At 46.5% G+C, this 19,690-nt stretch overlaps 2 protein-coding genes across 2 annotated transcripts in view; one reads left to right on the forward strand and one right to left on the reverse strand.

Annotated features, from left to right (window-relative positions):
* The window catches only part of LOC122735829, a 40,096-nt gene extending 24,412 nt beyond the window's left edge, over positions 1 to 15,684 (forward strand). The window contains exons 19-28 of the mRNA XM_043977632.1: positions 682 to 811; positions 2,981 to 3,174; positions 3,613 to 3,703; positions 4,410 to 4,521; positions 5,635 to 5,807; positions 7,746 to 7,895; positions 8,475 to 8,608; positions 13,185 to 13,312; positions 14,768 to 14,862; positions 15,423 to 15,684. Coding sequence (XP_043833567.1) covers positions 682 to 811; positions 2,981 to 3,174; positions 3,613 to 3,703; positions 4,410 to 4,521; positions 5,635 to 5,807; positions 7,746 to 7,895; positions 8,475 to 8,608; positions 13,185 to 13,312; positions 14,768 to 14,862; positions 15,423 to 15,614 — 1,399 coding nt within the window. The 3' untranslated portion in view covers positions 15,615 to 15,684. The remainder of the gene's footprint in view (positions 1 to 681; positions 812 to 2,980; positions 3,175 to 3,612; positions 3,704 to 4,409; positions 4,522 to 5,634; positions 5,808 to 7,745; positions 7,896 to 8,474; positions 8,609 to 13,184; positions 13,313 to 14,767; positions 14,863 to 15,422) is intronic.
* A 1,891-nt stretch (positions 15,685 to 17,575) lies between these two features.
* LOC122752951 (mesothelin-like protein) overlaps positions 17,576 to 19,690 on the reverse strand; it is a 29,333-nt gene continuing 27,218 nt past the window's right edge. Inside the window, exons 12-13 of the mRNA XM_043999969.1 lie at positions 18,598 to 18,859; positions 17,576 to 17,658 (exon numbers count right to left, since the gene is read on the reverse strand). Of these exons, the coding sequence (XP_043855904.1) occupies positions 17,576 to 17,658; positions 18,598 to 18,859 (345 nt within the window). The remainder of the gene's footprint in view (positions 17,659 to 18,597; positions 18,860 to 19,690) is intronic.

The raw sequence follows: 19,690 nt of genomic DNA on the forward strand, positions 1-19,690 counted from the left end.
CTAGAATGTGAGTAGAGAAAGGCAGCCTAGGGACCATGACGTCTAAGTATAGGTCAAAAGAAATGGGGATATTTTAACTAAGAGAAGAGAAGACTTCGGGGAGAACATAGTAATTCCATCTTCTACCATATTAAGAGTTGTGGAACCAGGCTTGTTCTATGGGATTTTAAGCTGAGATGGGGGACTGAGAGGCACTAGGACTAATGTAATTAAGAAGAAGTAGATTTGGGCTCAATATAAGGAAAAGCTTTCTTTTTTTGTGGGGCAATGAGGGTTAAGTGACTTGCCCAGGGTCACACAGCTAGTGAGGAAAAGCTTTCTAACATTAGATTGTAAGCTACTTGAGGGCAAGGACTGTCTTTTGCCTCTCTTTGTATCCCCACATAGTAGGCTCTTAATAAACATTGATTGATTGATTAATAACAATTAGAGATTGATGACAATGAAATGGGCTGGGTTTTTTTGAAAGATCATGAATTTCCCACCTATGGCAATGTTTGAGAGGAAATTGGAGGATCAACCTACCTATGACCGTTATAGAGAGGGATCATGCGTATCATGGGAGATTAGCTTAAATAGCTGGCAGGTTCGTTCCAGTTTGGAGCATCTGGGATTCTGTGAAATGTCCCTGGGGTGTGGGGGGTGGGGTTGATGTGAAAATATGTTATTGGTTCCTTCCAGCCCTTCTGCCTATACAAGGACTGGAGGCTGCAGAAATTTCTTCATTCGGGTGGGAGAGTCCAACCTGGATGTTCTTCAGAAGGATTCGCCCCTGAGATCAAGACTACTCTCGGAGGCCCTGACTTGTCTGGTAGGGAGCTCAGAGCTTGGGGTGGGGAGAGGAGGGTGAACTTGGCAGGGATGTAAGGAAGGCCAGGGAAGGTTGGGCTGAGACTTGAGCCACTTATTGGCTGGGACCGGCTCTGCACCTTATTACTATCTGGCAAACTATATCCCCAAGACTGATTTAGGCTTTTAGCTCCTTAGGGTGCTGAGGGGGCTGGTCTTGAAGATGGGTTAAGAATGGAAAGGGATGCTCAGCTGAAAGCCCCTAACAGCATCTGTTGGGATGGTGATGGGGAGAGAACTCTGGACTTGGAGTTCCTGCTCTATTAATTGCTTGCTGTGTGACCTCAGCTTTCTGTGCCTCAGTTTCCCCCTCTGTAAGGACAATATACTAATACTCATATTGCCAACGTCCAAGGAAGAAGCAGTGTAGAAATGTGAGCTATGCTCTCTTCTGTTCTTCAGAGAGGAGGGAAGGGAAGATTCAGACTCACAAGGAATTGAACCCCAGGAATTGAAAGTACTGATTTGCAGTAATGTGCCCTGTGTAGCAATTCTGTTCTTTCCTCTTTATGTAACCTTAGGCAAGTCACTAACCATTTTAAAGCTGCAGTTTCCTTTTTTTTTTTTTTTTTTTTGGTGAGGCAATTGGGGTTAAGTGACTTGCCTAGGGTCACACAGCTAGTAATTGTTTAAGTGTCTGAGGCAGGATTTGAACTCAGGTCCTCCTGAATCCAGGGCCGGTGCTCTATCCACTGCGCCACCTAGCTGCCCCCTGCAGTTTCCTGATATGCAAAATGAGTATGTTGGATTAGATGGTTTCTGAGGTCTCTCATAGTTATAACAGATGCTGGATATGATACTAATGGATCATATTTCTATAGCCTTGTAAAGTTTACAAAGTGACTTATATACATTATCTCAATTAATCTTCACGACAGCCCGGAGAGGTGGGTGCTGTTATTAACCCCATTTTATGGATGAGGAAACTGAGGCTCAGAGAGGTTACATGATTTATTTGCCCAAGGTCACATAGCTAGGAATATCTAAGGCTGGATTTGGGACTTCATGACTCCAAGTCCAGTACTCTATCCACCCACTATGAACAACAACCACAAAAAGTATAAATGGAAGGGTCACGAGAGACCGAGAGAAATCAGACTGTGTTCCAAAGCCATGTCTGTGAAAATTGGGTTAATTTCAAGGTGTGAGGCTGTAACTGCATCTGTGTGTAACTCTAATAGCACCTAACCCTCCTCCCCACCATCATCCACCCGACACAGATCTCCCTACAGTCAGAAACCGCCGAACCCCATACCAAACAAACACCCCGTTCATTTCTGTCCCATTTCACTGTTTACAAATCTGTGTCCTCAAAGCAACTCTGGGAAAGTGTATTAGGCCCATTTTACTGAGGAGGACATTGAGATTCAGTGATGGGAAATGGATCACACAGGTAGTGAGTGAGTGGCAGAGCCAAACTCAGATTTTCTGAGTCCTGTGTTCTTTCCCCTATATCACATTACCTCTCCAATAGTTGCTGGTATACCCACAAAGGTTCAGAAATTTCAGATTGGGCATGTCCTCTTTGGAGTGGAGCTGGAACTAGTGGTAGTGGGGAGCCCCCTAGGATGCCCACAGAGGAGTATGGCAAGAGATAACTTTTATATATATTATATATATATATTTTAGTGAGGCAATTGGGGTTAAGTGACTTGCCCAAGGTCACACAGCTAGTAAGTGTTAAGTGTCTGAGGCCGGATTTGAATTCAGGTCCTCCTGACTCCAGGGCTGGTGCTCTATCCACTGCGCCACCTAGCTGCCCCCACTTTTTATATTTTTAATGTGAGAAAACTCTTTTCTGAATGGCTTACAAGTAATCACTTGGTCATGAGCCAAGTTGAATGGGATATAGCAAAGCCTCAGTTGGATATTAATAAATAAGGGTTAATTTTTATCCCTGGTCTAAGACCCCCCCCCCTTCCTCCCCCCAGGACCTTGTCCAGGCTCTGTTCGAGAAGGATGGGTGCTTGCCCAGGGACAGGGGAAGAAACGGCCAGGGGATTGTCCCTAGCTGTCAAGGGCTTGGGTGGGAGAACAGCTGATAGAAGGTAGAAGGTACCCTGGGTGGGTATGCTTTGGCAAGGGTCCTAGATTACAGCTATTGGGCCAGGCTGAGAGGTTGCTGTCACAGGGCATTTCGGATACACGAGTCAGCGAGGAGGACATTCAAACCCTGGGCCGGCTGGCCTGTGACCTGGCGGGACGTTATATCAACAATTCTGCAGAGGTGCTACTGCCTCGGCTGGAGCATTGTGGTGGCCCCTTTAGCCCTGACCAGAAGGAGGCCTCCAGCATGGCCCTACGTTCCGAAGATTCTCCCTATGGGTAAGGCACCTCCCTCAGAGCCTATGGAAGAGTGAACGAGAAGGTCTGTGAGTATGTCTGACACACATATAGGAACATGCATATGAGGACATGTGTAAATGAGTATGTATATGTATGCATGCATGCATGTGATCTTGCTTCTGTCATTTTTTTTTTTTGCTGGGCAATGAAGGTGACTTTCCCAGGGTCACTTAGAAGTGTCAAGTGTCTGAGGCCGGATTTTAACTCAGGTCCTCCTGAATCCAAGGCTGGTGCTTTATCCACTGTGCCACCTAGTTGCCCCCACTTCTGTCTTCTTGAGGGTGTTTTTGTCTATTTCCAGCCTGAGGGGGAACTAGCTGGACCTGGGCTAGGCTGGGTCCTACCCCACCTCAGACTCAGTTGGGTCAGTCTCTTCCATCTGACCACCTTTTGACTTCTGCCTGTCCATCTCTGCAGCCCCCCCTCCAGATGGTCAGTATCTACCCTGAATGCCCTTAGGGGCCTGCTGCCGGTTTTTGACAGGCACATTGTCCAGAACATCCCCCAGGTGAGTGCCTTACCAAGAGGAGATGAGAAAGATAACCTTGATCACAGGGTATGGGAGTGACGGAGGGAGGATGGCTGAGAAGGAACCAAGATCCAGATGTAGAAGAAAGAAATATCAATCTAGTGGAGCAGGAGCACAAATGCACACATTGGAAGTGGTGCCTGAAATTCCACCATTAGGGCTTTGTCCCTTTGATTAAAGACCCTGAGGCCTATGAGAATAGTCATCTGCCGTTCTTTTGGTCACTGATTTCTCAGTGTGAAATAAAATCTAAGAGTAGTTCCTAATGAAGATGGGGGAAGGGCCCAGAAGAAACCCCTTTGTGGGGACAAAAACAAACTTCACTGAGCCCTATCCCCAATCCTGCCTCTTCCCCCCCCCTTATTACTCCCTTCTCTCTACCCTCATCCTCCAAAAAAAAGTACCTGACCTCTAAAACAGGAACTGAATGGGACTCTCTCACCCTAACCAAGGGCTTTTGTATTTCATGAGGGCCCCAAAGAGACAGAGCTCTAATATAGGAATTTCAGGTAATGGGAGAGTTTAGGGGATGGAGATTTGGGAATCCCTCACAGCACACCTGATAGGGCATGCCCTGGGCTTGATGACTTACCCAGAATTTCACAGTGAATTAGGGCAGACCGACACCAGGCCAGAGCTGTGCACCAGACTTTGCTACCACTCAGGCATGGCCCCTTCCTCTCAGAGTGTTGTGACCTCCTGGCTGAAACGTGCCCTCCCAGACCCCTCCTGGCCCCGGCAGAATCTGAGAGCCTTCATCCAAAACCTCCAGTCTTCCCGATATAGGAGGGCTGCCGGTGAGTGCCTGGGGATTCCTGGGGGTGGGGGGAAGGTCAGCCCTCAGTGACCAATCTTGGTACAATGGGCCCAACTATTAGAAACTTCCCAACATGGGACCCTGGTCTGCCAACCTAGGGGTGGAGCAAAGCCCAAGTTTGGTAGTTACTGGCAGGGGCAACTAGGTGGCGCAGTGGATAAAGCACCGGCCCTGGATTCAGAAGGACCTGAGTTCAAATTTGACCTCAGACACTTGACACTAGCTGTGTGACCCTGGGCAAGTCACTTAACCTCATTGCCCTGAAAAAAAGAAAAAGAAAGAAAAAAGAAAGGAAAAGACTCTAGAGGTAGTTACTGGCAAAGACTGGGAGAGAGAACATTTTTAGCAGCAGTCAAGGCCAGTAAGAAGGTGAGGAGGGACGGAAAGAGAAGAGAAGTCAGGTATAAGAGGGAAGTTTTCTTGTCTGGGAACTTCTGACTCTCATCTGAGTCAAGGAGGAGAAAAAGTTGGAGGGGGGAGGAGCAGTTCAGAGAATTGCGGGAAGGATAAAATAAGAGAGATTGAGGGAGAGGAGAGGAAAAGAGGAATGGGAGAAAGGAGGAAGAAAAGAATAGGAGCAGATGACAGACAAGCAGAAGGAAAGGGAAGGAGAGAATAAGGGAGAAGGAAGGGAAAGAAGATGGAAGAAAAAGGAATGGGAAATCCTGTCCTCCTCCCAAGTCTCTGCCAGTAACTACCACTCTTTTTTTTTTTTTTTTAGTGAGGCAATTGGGGCTAAGTGACTTCCCCAGGGTCACACAGCTAGTAAGTGTTAAGTGTCTGAGGCTGGATTTGAACTCAGGTCCTCCTGACTCCAGGGTCCGTGCTCCATCCACTGTGCCACCTAGCTGCCCCAATAACTACCACTCTTGACCTTTGCTCTACCACAGGGAGGAGTGAGAACAAAAAGGAGAGAAGGGGGAGAGAACTAGGCAGATGAGGAACAAGGGAATGCTGGGGAGAGAGAAGGTAACGAAAGGGCAAGGATGTAGCAGGACAGGGTTTTGGTGTCTAATGTGTGCGGAAGGAGGAGAGGGAGATGAGGATAGTGTACACAGACTCAGACTAATGCCAGCTGATGTGGTGCCCACAGCTCAGTGCCCAGAAAAAGAGATCACAGAGATAAATGATGACCTGGTGTTCATGGATGAGGAGCAGGTGAAGAGCTGTTTGAATGCATCTCTGCTGGCAGCCAACCTGGACAAACTAAAGGCCATCCCCTTCACCTATGACCAGGAAATGATCTTCAAGGCTAAACTGGATGAGGTACCGTGGGCCTCAGCCTCCCCCTACCCCCAAATATACATAATTATCATCCCACTTCCCAAAGCCCTTCCTTCTCCATACTCTCATCAGACCTGTGAATGGGAAAAGTGCTGGGCTCGGCGTCCAAACAGGAGCTTTGGTTCTGCCTGTGACCACCGCTTAATTTCTCTGGGCTTTAGTTTTCTCATCTGTAAACCTAGAGGGCCAGAAAAAGGATGCGGTTTATCTCAAAGTCACCCAGCAAGTTAATAGGGGTCCTGGGATGGGAACCCAAGGCTCCCTGCCCTTTCCACTATACTACTTCTTTTTTGTTTTGTTTTATTTTGTTTTGAGGTAGGGCAATAAGGGTTAAGTGACTTGCCCAGGGTCACACGGCAAGTAAGTGTCAAGTGTCTGAGGCTGGATTTGAACTCAGGTCTTCCTGAATCCAGGACTAGTGTTTTATCCAGTGTACCACCTAGCTGCCCCCTATACTACTTCTTTATTGTTTTTTTTTTTTGTTTTGTTTTGAGGGGTAAACAGGGGTTAAGTGACTTGCCCAGGGTCACACAGCTAGTAAGTGTCAAGTGTCTGAGGTCATATTTGAACTCAGGTCCTCCTGAATCCAGGGCCAGTGCTCTATCCACTGTGCCACCCAGTTGCCCCCTTCTTTATTGTTATTATACCATTCCTCTTGCTTGTTTTTATAACCCTCTATTTAGGAGGCTGGGCTACAGGCTAGAGTGCCCAGGGACTCAGGTGACAGTTGATCCCTTTTCTAGAAAGGTCCCACAGGGCAAGGCCCCCCTCTTATCCATCAGTTGCCTCCTACTAGAGTCTCTAATTGCTAGCACTGAATGGCTACCCATCTTACCCCTTAGTTGGAGAAAACCTGCTCAAGACATTGTGGTACAGTAGGAAGAATCCTGGACTGGTAGTTAGTTCTGCCTCTGCTTGCTTCTTGTTGTCTCTGTGACCCTAGCTGAGTCTGTTCACTTTTCTGGGCCTCTGGGCCTTCCTTTATAAAAGTGGAGATTGGACTAGAGGCTTTCTAAAGTCCTTTCTGGCTCTGACACCCTCCCACTCCATTTTGCTTGGGTTATTGGAGGGCAGTGCTTCTCAGGGAGAACCCTGGAAGTTGTGATGCCAGTGTTTTTGCTTCCAGATTAGCTAACTGGGAGTGACCTCCTTAGTAGATCATCTATAACCTGTGCTTGCTATGCCCTAGCTATCCCACATCAGCCACCCTACTGTGCCCAGGGAATACAACTAATTTAATATTTTTATTATCTTCTCTTTGGGTATTATCTTGAGGAAGATTCTCCATCTTAAATTTAAAAAAAATTTTTTTTTTTGCAGGGCAATGAGGGTTGAGTGACTTGCCCAGGGTCACACAGCTATTAAGTGTCAAGTATCTGAGGCCAGATTTGAACTCAGGTCCTCATGAATCCAGGGCCAGTGCTTTATCCACTGTGCCACCTAGCTGCCCTCTATCCATCTTAAAATTGAGGGGGGTTATTCACACTCTTCTCTGCTGGCTCAGTAAACAGACTTGATTGAAATTCATTTCAACAAAAGAAATACTGAGGGGGTAGCACTGGCCCTGGATTCAGGAGGACCTGAGTTCAAATCTGGCCTCAGGGGACAGCTAGGTGGTGAAGTGGATAGAGCACCGGCCCTGGAGTCAGGAGTACCTGAGTTCAAATCCGGCCTCAGACACATAACACTTACTAGCTGTGTGACCCTGGGCAAGTCACTTAACCCCAATTGCCTCACTAAAAAAAACAAAAACAAAAATAAACAAACAAACAAATAAACAAAAAAAACCCAAATCTGGCCTCAGACACTTGACACTTACTAACTGTGTGACCCTGGGTAAGTCACTTAATCCTCATTGCCCTGCAAAAAAGAAGAAGAAGAAATACTGAGAGTTCTCTTACACTCTTCCTCCCTTTCCAGCTCTACCCAAATGGGTACCCTGAGTTTGTGATGAATAACCTGGGCAGCCTCTTTAAACATGTTACCCCTGAAGAAGTCAGGAAGTGGAATGTGACCTCTGTGGAGACTCTGGATGCCCTGCTCAAAGCCAGCTCTGAAAATGATGATTTGGTGATCTCTTAGCTCCCTAACCCTTAATATATTTCAAGACTTGGGTGGGTGTTCTGGGGCCCTACAGAGATTTTAGTGAGTGTGGGTCTTTCTACAGGCTAGTTGCCCCATAGTGGGGAGTTATTTCCCTTTAATTATGAGCCAGCAGAATGAGGTTATTAAGGCCCCAGTCCCTACTCCTTGTTTCTTCTCCCCGAAAGGAAAGGGGAAAAAAAAGTCCTTTATATGCATGAGGCTGGGGCTGTAGATTAGTGTACAAAGGGATTTTATATCCATGACCTCATGTGATCTTCAGGACAGCTCAGGGAAGGGGTGAGGTCCCAAGATTATTGATTAAGATCATGGGTGGGGAAGAGATTTGCAAGATGCTATAATCAGCTCTCTAGATCAGACACCCAGGGAAGGTACTTCTGTCCTTTAAGCTGTGCTCTTTCCAGCTCCCAGACCTGGAGCCCCAAGTCAACAACATCCAGCCTCCTAAAGGCTGGAGAGGACAGACTAAAACGTTCTCTTGCATTTCCTAGAATCCTAGGGTCTTCAAGTCATAGATTCTGTGAGACTGAGCTTCTGTTATTGTAGGATCTGGCAGTGATTAACCGCTACATCCAAGGTGGCGGGCCCCTCAATGTCACCGCCCTGAATGCCATTGGTTCCAAATACCTCTGCCGTCTGACCGAAGAGCAGCTCAGTACCATAGAGCCATCCGCCCTCAGGTGAGCACGGGCCTTGGAACCAGCACCCCTGCCCAGGCCCTTGGGGTGGGTTTCTAGGGAGCTCAGAGCAGGCTGTAAAGAACACAGATTCATTGGTTCTTTTTGCATCCCCAACACTTAGCACAGTGTCCGTCACGTTGTTGTTCAGTCATTTTAGTTGTGTCCAACTCTTTATGACCCCATTCTGGGTTTTCTCAAGTAAAGATACCGCAGTAGGGGCAGCTAGGTAGAGAAGTAGATAGAGCACCAGCCCTGTAGTCAAAAGGACCTGAGTTCAAATCCAGCCTCAGACACTTGACACTTACTAGCTGTGTGACCCTGGGCAAGTCACTTAACCCTCATTGCCCGCCCCCCATTCCAAAAAAAGATACTGGAGTGATTTGCCATTTCCAGATCATTTGAGATGAGGAAGCTGAGGCAGGCAGGGTTGAGTGACTTGCCCAGGGTCACATAGCTAGTGTCAGAGTCCAGATTTGAACTCAGGTCTTCTTAACTCCAGGTTGCCAAGCTCATCTGCTAGGGAAAGATAAAACCATCTTAGCCAAACCTAGTTATAGGGCAGTTAGGTGATACATTGGGTAGAGTGCCAAGCTTGGAGTTAGGAAGGCTCATCTCTCTGAGTTCGAACCTTGCTTCAGACACTTACTAGCTATGTGACCCTTAGCAACCCTGCTTACCTCAGTTTCCTCATCTGTACAATGAGCTGGTGAAAGAAATGGCAAACCACTCCAGTGTCTTTGCTGAGAAAATCCCAAATGGGCTCACAAAGAGTCAAACATGACTGAAATGACTGAACAACAACAACAACAAATTCCAAAGCCCAACCAAGGCAGCTTTTGGGTAATCTGCCAATCTGTAGATCAGATAACTGCCATCATTGTGGGTTGGTACATTAATTCAGATAATTGAAAGAGAGTGAAGAAATGATTCTTCCTTTGGTATTAGTACAGAGGGAATTCAATTTAATTCAATTAGCATTTATCAAGGGCCTACTATGTGGAAGGTGCTGTGCTAGCTGTAGCTGCCTAGGAATCCAAGGAAATAAACAAATTATTTCCTATGGTCAAAAAAGTGTACCCTTTCTGGGTGGGGGAGGGCAGGGGAGAAACTGTGATTATTTCCCTAGTGTAGATGTTGGGCCCCAGTGCACACACTGGGGAGTGGGAAGGGTCCTGCCAATTACTAATGAGGTATTTTCATGGTTACTCAGAGTTCCAACCCCAGAATTTGGAAGGAGTAAGAGCAGGAGGCCCGATGGGATGAAGTCATCAACAGACATTTGTTAAGCATCTACTCCGTGCCAGGCACTGTGCTAAGCACTGGAACTAAGAAGAAAGGGCAAGGGTATGGAGACCCAGTCAGCCTCTGCTTCCAAGGAGCAGGGTCTCACAGTCTAATGGGGAAGATAATATATAAGCAAACCAAGAATATATATATGATAAATTGGAGAATATCTAAGGAGAAGACACTAACATTAAGGGGGATTGGAAAAGGCTTCTTACAGAAGGGGGCATTTTAGCTAAGACTTTACCTGAGAAGCCAGGAGGTAGAGGGGAGCAAGGAGAGCAGGCCAGGCATGGAGGATAGATTACCGAGTTAGGAGATAGAGTGTTTTGTGTGAGGAGCAGTTAAGGAGGCCAGAGTAACTGGATCATGGAGTACACGGAGGGGAGTAAGGTGGACAAAGACTGGAAAGGTAGGAAGTGTCCAGACCATGAAGGCTTTAAAAGTCAGATGGTTTTATATTTGAGTTTGGAAGCAATAAGGTGCCATTGGACTTTATTGATGAGGGGATTAGTGTGGAATTTGTGCCTTGGAAAGATCACATTGATAGCTGAGTGGAGTTTGGATGAAGGTGGGGAGAGACTTAAGGCAGAAAGGTCAACTAACAAGCAATTGCAATAGTCTAGAAGTGAAGTGACAATGGCCTGCACCAGGGTGGTGGCAGTGTCAGAGCAGAGAAGGGGCCACATAGGAGAGATGTCACAAAGGTTGATTAGATAGGCCTTGATAAGAGATTGGATATGGGGGGAGTTGAGGATGACACCTAGGTTTCAAGCCTTGGTGACTGGGAGGATGGTGGCACCCTTGCTGCTGCTATTGTTGGTGACTTAAGAGGATGGTGGTAGCCTTGCTGCTGCTATTGTTGGTGACTTAAGAGGATGGTGGTAGCCTTGCTGCTGCTATTGTTGGTGACTTAAGAGGATGATGGTAGCCTTGCTGCTATTGTTGTTGTTGTTGTTGCTTATCCTACCCTTGATAGTAATTGGGAAATTAGGAAGAGGGGTGGGTTTTGTGGGAAAGATAGAGTTTAGTTTTGGACATCCTATTTGAGATGTTCAATAAGCAGTTGGAGAGGTAAGACTAGAGTTCAGGAGAGCAGTTAGGGCTGGAAAAATAGATCTGAGAATTTTTTGCACGGAGATGATCATTATTCCATGGAAGCTGATGAGATCACCAAGTAGGATAGTGTAGTGGGAGAAGAGAAGTGGGAACAGAATAGACCTTGGGAGCCACCCATAGTTAGTGGGTGTGACCCAAAGGAAAATCCATCAGAGGAAAATCCAGCAAAGGATGCTAAGAAAGAAGAGGCATATAGTTAGGAGAATTAAGAGATGAGAAAAACCTGGAGAAATGAGAGTATGAGAAGAAGAGGGTGCGATCAGCAGAGTCAAAGGCTGCAAAGACATTAAAGATGAAGATAGAGAAAAGGCCATTACATTTGACAGTTAAGAGATAGTGGTAACTTTGGAGAGAGCAATTTTAGTGCAATAGTGAATCCAGAAGTCAGAATGCAGAGAATTCAGAAGAGAGTAAGAAGAAACAAAGAGGAAGCACCTATTGTAGATGGTCTTCTCAAGTTAGTTTACCCACAAAAGGGAGGAGAGCTGGAGGATGACAACTAATGGGAAGGCACAAGTCAAGTGACGGTTGGATTTATTTTGAAGATGTAGAGACATAGGGTCTCCGTGAGTATTTGTGAGTAGCATGAAAGCAGCCAATAGACAGGGAACATTGGAGATTATTGAGGGTGGTGGTGATAGAGGTAGCAATCTGCTGAAGATGTATGGGATGGGATCATTTATACATGTAAAAAGGGGTGTCTTGTCAAGGAGAAGGACCTCCTTATCATGTAAGTTGGGTGGAGGACAGAATGGCAGAAGGCATCAGGGTGATATGAGATGAGGAAACCAGGAGGAGATTCTCTTCAAATGGCCTCAATTTTCTCAATGAAATATGTGGCAAGGCACTCAGCCAAGAGAACTGGGGAGGGGCAGTTAGGTGGTGCAGTAGATAAAGCACCAGCCCTGGATTCAGGAGGACCTGAATTCAAATCTGGCCTCAGACACTTGACACTTACTAGCTGTGTAACCCTGGGCAAGTCACTTAACTCTCATTGCCCCTCAAAAAAAAGAGAACTGGGGAGGGGGAGCCATGGGAAGTTTGAGGAAGAGTGAAAAGATTTGGAAAAACCACTGTGAGTGGGATAATGGATCAGTTAGGTAGGTGGAAAAGAATTACCTTGCCCCAGCTGAGATCATGTAACATATGGTTTCATGATAAAAAAAGGAGAAGATGAAAGTTCAGAATAAGCTAAGAGGTAGATGAATACCAGTATGGATCCATGGGCAATGTCAGCCTCAGGGAAAGCCATAGTTAGATGTCAGATGTCAGGAAACAAGACCAACCTATTTTTATTTAAGGTGCCTGGTGCCACAGGCCCTTTGGATGAGATTTCTAGGTTCTGTAAAAATGAAGAAACCGAAAACATGATAGCTGAAGAGGACCTTAGAAGTCATCTTGTCTATCTCCCACCTCATTTCACAGATGGGGAAACTGAGGCTCAGAGAAGGGAAATGAATTATCCAAAGTCACATTGTGAGTTAATATCAGAGCTAGATCTAGAACTGAGGGCTTTTGACTCCTAGCCAGGGCCCTCTCTGCTACAGCACACTGACCTCTATCATTCTGTAACCTTCTGCAACTTGCTTTAGGCATTGAGGCTCTTAAATTTCTCTAAACTGAGTCAAAACCTTTTGAAACACTTCTGTTTAAGTTCTTGCTATGGAGGGGATGACCACGAAGCTCTTGTAGGCTATCTGCTAGAGAGAATATGGGAGGGTAAGATTCTGAGAAGGAAAAAAATATATATATATACATATATATGTCTGTGTATATATTTATAAATACACACACATGTATACACATGTGTGTATGTATGCATGTATGTATAATGTATCTATCTCTCTGTCTATCTATAGCTCTATCTATGGATATCTTTTTTTTTCTTCTTTTTTTTTTGGTGAGGCAATTGGAGTTAAGTGACTTGCCCAGGGTCACACAGCTAGTAAGTGTCAAGGGTCTGAGGCCGGATTTGATCTCAGGTCCTCCTGAATCCAAGCCCAGTGCTCTATCCACTGCGCCACCTAGCTGCCCCTATCTATGGCTATCTTAAGACAGTACCTCTCTGCCTGACTATGTGGCAGCCCTGTCTTTGGTGCTGGGTTGAGGTGGGAGGAGTCAGTAACTACTGATCTTTTAGCTCTTCTCTTCTTCCTCTCTCTGCCGCTGCCAGAATGGCCAATCCCCTGAACCCATCTGCCTGCTCCCAGTCACAACAGAAAATCCTCTATCCAAAGGCCAAAGCTGCCTTCCAAGGGATACCAGATGCAGAATACTACATGCGAATCCGACCTTATCTGGGTAAGGCAGGGATGAGATGTGTGGTGTGGGGAGATAGGAGGAAGACAGTAGGGTGAGAAGGGAGTCATTTGTTGGTGGGGGAATGGAAAGGAAACATGCTCTGTTGAAAAGGACGCTGGGTTTGCTGTCAGAGGACTCTGGCCGCACATTACCTCTGTGACTTTGGGCATGTCACAGAGTTCTCTGAGCTCCTGAGTTTTCTCACCTATAAAGTGAAAGGGTAAGGACTAAATGACTTCTCCAGCTCTAAACTATGCTCCTGCACTCCTATTATCATTCCCTTCACTATCGAAGGTATGTTGAGGGCAATAGAAATTTCATTTATTCTGCTTGGCCTCAGAAGATAGAATGAAGGCCAATGGAGACAGGCCATAAGGAGGAGAATATTGCCTTGATATGAAGAACTTCCCAACAATTAATTTGAGAAGCAGTGTGGTACAATGGAAAGAATACTGACTATGTAGTCAAAGGACCTGGGTTTGAATCCCAGCCCCTACACTTGTTACCTGTGTAATCTTGAGTAACCTCTTTCACCTCCGAAACTTAATACCTATATAGTCTTGAGTAACTTCTCTAAGGGGTTGAATTAGATGACCTAAAAGGCCCCTTTTGGGTCTCTCTCTGTGAACCTTTGGTCTTATGAAAAGTAAAATGGGTTGCCTTAAAAGGTAGTGAGTTCCCCATCATTGCAGAACTTCAGAGACTGGTTGATCCCTTGTCAGAATTGTTGTAAGGGGGAAGCTAGGTGACCTCTGAGGTCACTTCCAACTCTGAGATTCTGTCTCAGAGTGACTAGGGGAAGGGACTAAAGAGAAGGGGAACTGTGGATTAGGCTTGGTTCTGGTTTTCCCATAGAATATTGCCTCAGCTTGATTCTTCTTTCAAATCCAGGCAGGTCCTAGCTGAGCCAGTGTTTCTGAGCCCCATGACCTCTCAGAGCTACACTTAAACCTCGATTCTCCCTGTCCCACTGCAGAGTAGAGAAAGTCAGGGGTCAGAAAAGTCATGGAACATCAAATCTAGAAGGGTCCTTGGAAATCCAGTCCAACCCTTTCATTTTATAAAAGAAGAAACTGAGGTTAAGAAAAAGAAAGCCAAATTCATCATTCATTGATCACACAGCGAGCAAATAACAGAATTGGGACCAGAACTCAGTTCTCCTGAATAACAATCTAATGCTCTTCCCACCATATCAGACTGCCTTAGGTTCTAATCCCAGCTCCATTGCTAATTTGCTCTGTGATCTTGAGCAAATCACTTCCCTCTCTGGGTTTTAGTTTCCTCTTCTGGATTATTTTCTTTAAGGTCCTTCCTAGTGCTGACATTTTGCATTTGATGGTTCTTCTAAGTAGGGCTGATATCATCCTGCTCACTGCTAATAGGAGGAGCCAGGGACCAGGGTCTTGCTCGCTACTCAAATTCCTAGGTTGCCTCTCTCTCTCTCTCAACTCCTAGGTGGAGCCTCCACAGAAGATCTTAAAGAACTCAGCCAAAAGAATGTTAACATGGACATGAAAACATTTAAGAAACTACAAGAAGCCACCATCTTGGTACAGTTAGAACCATCACCCTATTGGGAATGGCCAAAGGGGAGGGAGGAGAGCCCTAACACAGGAGGTCAGTGGGAAGCACTGGCACATGGTGCCACTTTGAGGGTGAGATTAGTATGGCAATGGCCCCGGTTAGATTCAGAGGCTTCAGTTGCTTGGTTGGAGGCAGCTTAAATTCTCACTCAGTTGTTTTTTGTTTTGTTTTTTGTTTTTTTTGTGAGGCAATTGGGGTTAAGTGACTTGCCCAGGGTCACACAGCTAGTGTCAAGTGTCTGAGGCTGGATTTGAACTTAGGTGCTCTTGACTCTATGGCCAGTGCTCTATCCACTGTGCCACCTAGCTGTCCCTCTCACTCTCACTCAGTTTTGATCTGGGTTTAAATCATAGGCCCCATAAACTTGATTAATTGAGGTTGGGAGTGAGGGAAGGATTTATGCAGATGTGGACCTCTTTTCATCATGACTAGACCATAACTATCCTAGGAGAGGGCGGAGGATCTTCTTAGAAATCCCAAGGCTGGGCTCTGGGACCCTCAATAAGATATTGGGTTTGTCCTTCAGCCATTGACCCCAGAGGAGGTACGTGGACTCCTGGGACGAAACCTCAAGGAACTGAAGGCCGAAGAGAAAAACCCTCCAGTCCGAGGATGGATCCTTAAGCAGCGTCAGGAGAGCCTGGATGCCTTGGGCATTGGGCTCACCGGGGGGATCCCCAATGGCTATTTCATCATCAGCCTCAGGAACAAAAATTAGACAACAGCCTTCCTTTTGGGAAGGGGCCTGCATAGGGCTTTGGCCTGCTTTCATTCCAGGAAATTATAAAAATAAAAGAAATCACTTTACACCCTGAGTTTCATCATCTCCCTGAGGTTTGGCTACTTCCTCCTTCCCTTCTCCCACCCTCCAAGAACCCTCTCTATATAATCAGGACAGGTGGTATTAATAGAATTAGGGAAGGAAGAGGCTATCTTTTTATTTTGCAGGGCAATGAGGGTTAAGTGACTTGCCCAGGGTCACACAGCTAGTAAGTGTCAAGTGTCTGAGGCTGGATTTGAACTCAGGTCCTCCTGAATCCAGGGCCGGTGCTTTATCCACTGCACCACCTAGCTACCTCCTTTAAGGCTATCTTTTACAACTTGTTACACAGAGAGGGAAATAGGAAGTGATCTGAGCAAACTCACTGGACAAGTTAATGAGAGCTTGGACCCTAACCTGAATCAGGCTGAAGTAGGAGGGAATGGTGAGAATCTGACAGGGAATAGACAGGTGCTGCTTCTGACTCTGATGCTCATTTGCTCTCCATTGCCTTCGGCCCTTTTCCTCTGCAGATCCCAATCCCTGAGAAAGCAGAGTCCTTGTACACTAGTCTACAGGTGGGCCCCACTAGTTTGAAGTACTCTTGTGATGAAAAGTAGGGACTAAAGGGAGCCCTGGGGTCTATGATAACTCTTAGGAACAGAAGCTGGGAGGTTCTGTTCCTGCCCCTAGATTGGCATTTTGGCTGTCTCCTAAGGGCCTTTATCCTCAGGGGCCTCTGAGCCTTTGGGGGTTTGCTGGGATGATGGCTCATTGATAGCTGGTGCCAATTCAAAAAGGGAACAGGGTGTCCCTGGGCATGCCTATCCCTCACACAGGGAGGAGTGAAAGGGGCAGCTAGTGCTGGTTCAGTATCTGTGTGGTAGGACCCTAGGTGAGAAATGGGAGGAACTTGGACACAGCTAAGTAATAGTCGTGTTCTTACTCTATCTTCTTCCCCTATCTTGAAGTCTCCTGATGCTTTGATTCCTGGCTTGAGAGCCTGTAAAGCTTGCACGGATGAGGCATTAGACCTGATTCATTGCCCACTTGGGTCAGTAACCCATATTGACATTAGCTCCTTTCTCCTACCACCAGTGTTACCGGACTAATAAAATGTGTCTGATGCCCACCAGGGTACAACCTCTACTGTGGTCTTAGAAGGCTTTATCTGTCCCCAGATGAATAAGTACCTCTGGGAGTCTGAAAAGGGGTGCACTCTCCCCTCCTCCAAGGACTAGGTACATGAAAAGGAAGGAGTGGTAGACAAGTGTGAGGAGAACCTCAGATTTATTAAAATCAGATCATAAAGATAGCAAAACTTGAACTTTTCCCACTCAGAGAACCACAGTTCTTGGCAGGGGTACAGTGAGGCTTCTGTTAGGGGAGGCCTGAGCATCTGTATTTCTGAGCATGCTCAGCCTGGATTCATTCCCTGTCCCCCAACCTTGGACCCTCAAAGACTCAAGAAAAACAGACTGCCCCAGGTGGTTTGCCCTGTGTCTCCAGCCCATGGACAGTGGAGAGCTGCCCTCCTCAGGGTGGTCCAGCCTGCTCCCAAAAGGGCATTCAGTCCAGATCCTGTCTGTCTGGAGTCCAGGGGTGGTAAGAACCTTTGTGAGGATGACTCTTGTGGGAAGGGAAGGGCAGAGGTCACTGAGCAGGCCTTCCAATGGGTACTCCCAGGGTTCTGAGCATAGTTGGACCTCCCAAAGGCCAGGGCCCATCATCAGGTCAGGGCCAAAGTCAGCTTCAAGTCTGCTTGGCACCCTTGTCCATTCTGAGTTGAGGAGAGAAGAATATAAGGGTCCCAGTTGTAGATCATACTCCATGCTTTGGGGAAGGGAAATTTTTGATCCAAAGAGGGTGATTGAGTCCAGGTGGGGTTGGTAAATGAAGAAAATTCTTGTCCAGGAGTATCAAAGGAGCTTCATGAGTAAGATAAGGCCTATCGGAAGGCCAAAGGCATTGAGGAGGCAGAAAGGTGTCAGGACGCAGCAGCCTAGAAGGGAGGAACAAGGAGGAGAAATTGGCACCAGCATGAGTCCCAGAAACATACAAGAAGCTCTCAATTAATCACCCCAATGTTGGAGGGGGAAGAAATATTCTTTTTAAAAAAGCATTTAAAAGCTTTTAAATTAAAAAAACCACAACTATTGCTTATTGAGTTTGGAATGTGTCTTATTTCTTATATTTGGGTGTGGGTGTGTCAGACATTCTCGGAATTCATAACATTTCCAGGAACATGATAAAGACATGATAGAGCTGATAGTGTTTCCGTTCTTTTTTTTTTTCTTTTTAGTGAGGCAATTGGGGTTAAGTGACTTGCCCAGGGTCACACAGCTAGTAAGTGTTAAGTGTCTGAGGCTGGATTTGAACTCAGGTCCTCCTGACTCCAGGGCCAGTGCTCTATCCACTGCGCCACTTAGCTGCCCCCATGTTTCCATTCTTAATTCATCTCCATCCCATCCCCTTAACACTCTGCTAGCAATGAATGGATCACCTCCCAGAATCATGCAAAGCACCAGCCTGAGTACAGCTGCCCCTTCATTCCCTAAGCCTGGTATCTCCCTGCCTCACACCTTCCCTAGTTGAGGAAGAGGAAAGTGTGTCCTACAGCTTAAATCTTTTTTTCCTGGTAGCTGAGGGTGATTGGGGAGCCTTGTACCTCCTTCCCACACAACTTCCTACTGAATGGAAGTCTCCATGCAAAATGAGAATTGACAAGAGATACCGCAGCATCAATAAAGGGGTGGCTTAAGGAAACAGAAACAGCAGTGATGTCAAAGAAGAGGAGATGTGAGAAGCAGTGGAGAGTGTTACAAAGAATGAAGCCACCAAGAAAATCACAAAGAGACTGAGAGCCTGAAGCTTCACTATGGATAGTGGGGAGTGGGACTGCAGTTTCTCACTGGGAGTTGCTGGGGCCCCGGATACCTACCAGAGGTAGGGGAGTGAGTGGCATGCCCACTTGGTGAAGCAGAGGAGCTGTGCCCTTTGTTAGTGACCCATGCAGAGAGAGGCTTCCCAGTGGTGGAAGAGCCGTGGTGTAGCTGTTCTGGGGTCCGATCGAACCCCAGGGCCTCCAGAGCTGACTGGTTCTGATTTTGGAGCCAAGAGTTTACAGCTGGGTTGCTCCGGGCCTTCCGAAGGTCGGCCACGTTTCGTCCAAGTAATTTTGCCACGATGCTGAGACTCAGGTTCTGTGTGGAGAAAAGGAATTTGAGACTCACTTTTTTTTTTTTTTAGTGAGGCAATTAGGGTTAAGTAACTTGCCCAGGGTCACATAGCTAGTAAGTGTTAAGGCCGGATTTGAACTCAGGTACTCCTGACTCCAGGGCCAGTGCTCTATCCACTGCGACACCTAGCTGCCCTGACCCTCCCTTTATTTATCAGGCACTCTCCTGCCTGCTACTCCTTACCCCTACAAATTAGAAGGCCATTTAAAGTCCTTAAGCCAATGAAGAATAGACCTGGTATCACTTCAAACCAAAGAGTGACACAATGCAGGGGCAGCTAGGTGGTTCATTGGATAGAGCACTGGCCTTGAAGTCGGGAGGACCTGGGTTCAAATCTCACCTCAGACACTTACTAGCTGTGTGACCCTGGTAAAGTCACTTAACCCCAATTGTCTTAAACATCAGGGGCCATCTCCAATCATCCTCATCTTTATCTTGCCACTAGACCCAGATGGCTCTTGAGGACATTGTGAGGTTGGTGACTTTGCACAGCCCTCCCTCACTTAAATCAAAGTCACTGCAAGTCATGACATCACTCTGATGTCATGAGCCTCTTCCAGAATGAAGGACAAACAACAATAAGGGCACAATGCAAAGACCCCTGGGCTGGGACTCAGAAGACCTGCATTCTACTCCCATCTCTGCCACTATCCGATCACTGGATAACCTTGGGTGAGTTATTTCCCTTCCCCTAAGCCACAGTTTCCCGAGCTGTCAGATAGGAATAATGATAACCTTTCTAAAAGCCCTGTGAAGTGGACAGGGTAAATATCACATATAATCTTATGTTATCCT

Source organism: Dromiciops gliroides, chromosome 1, assembly GCF_019393635.1.
Source record: "Dromiciops gliroides isolate mDroGli1 chromosome 1, mDroGli1.pri, whole genome shotgun sequence".
NCBI lineage: Eukaryota > Metazoa > Chordata > Mammalia > Microbiotheria > Microbiotheriidae > Dromiciops > Dromiciops gliroides.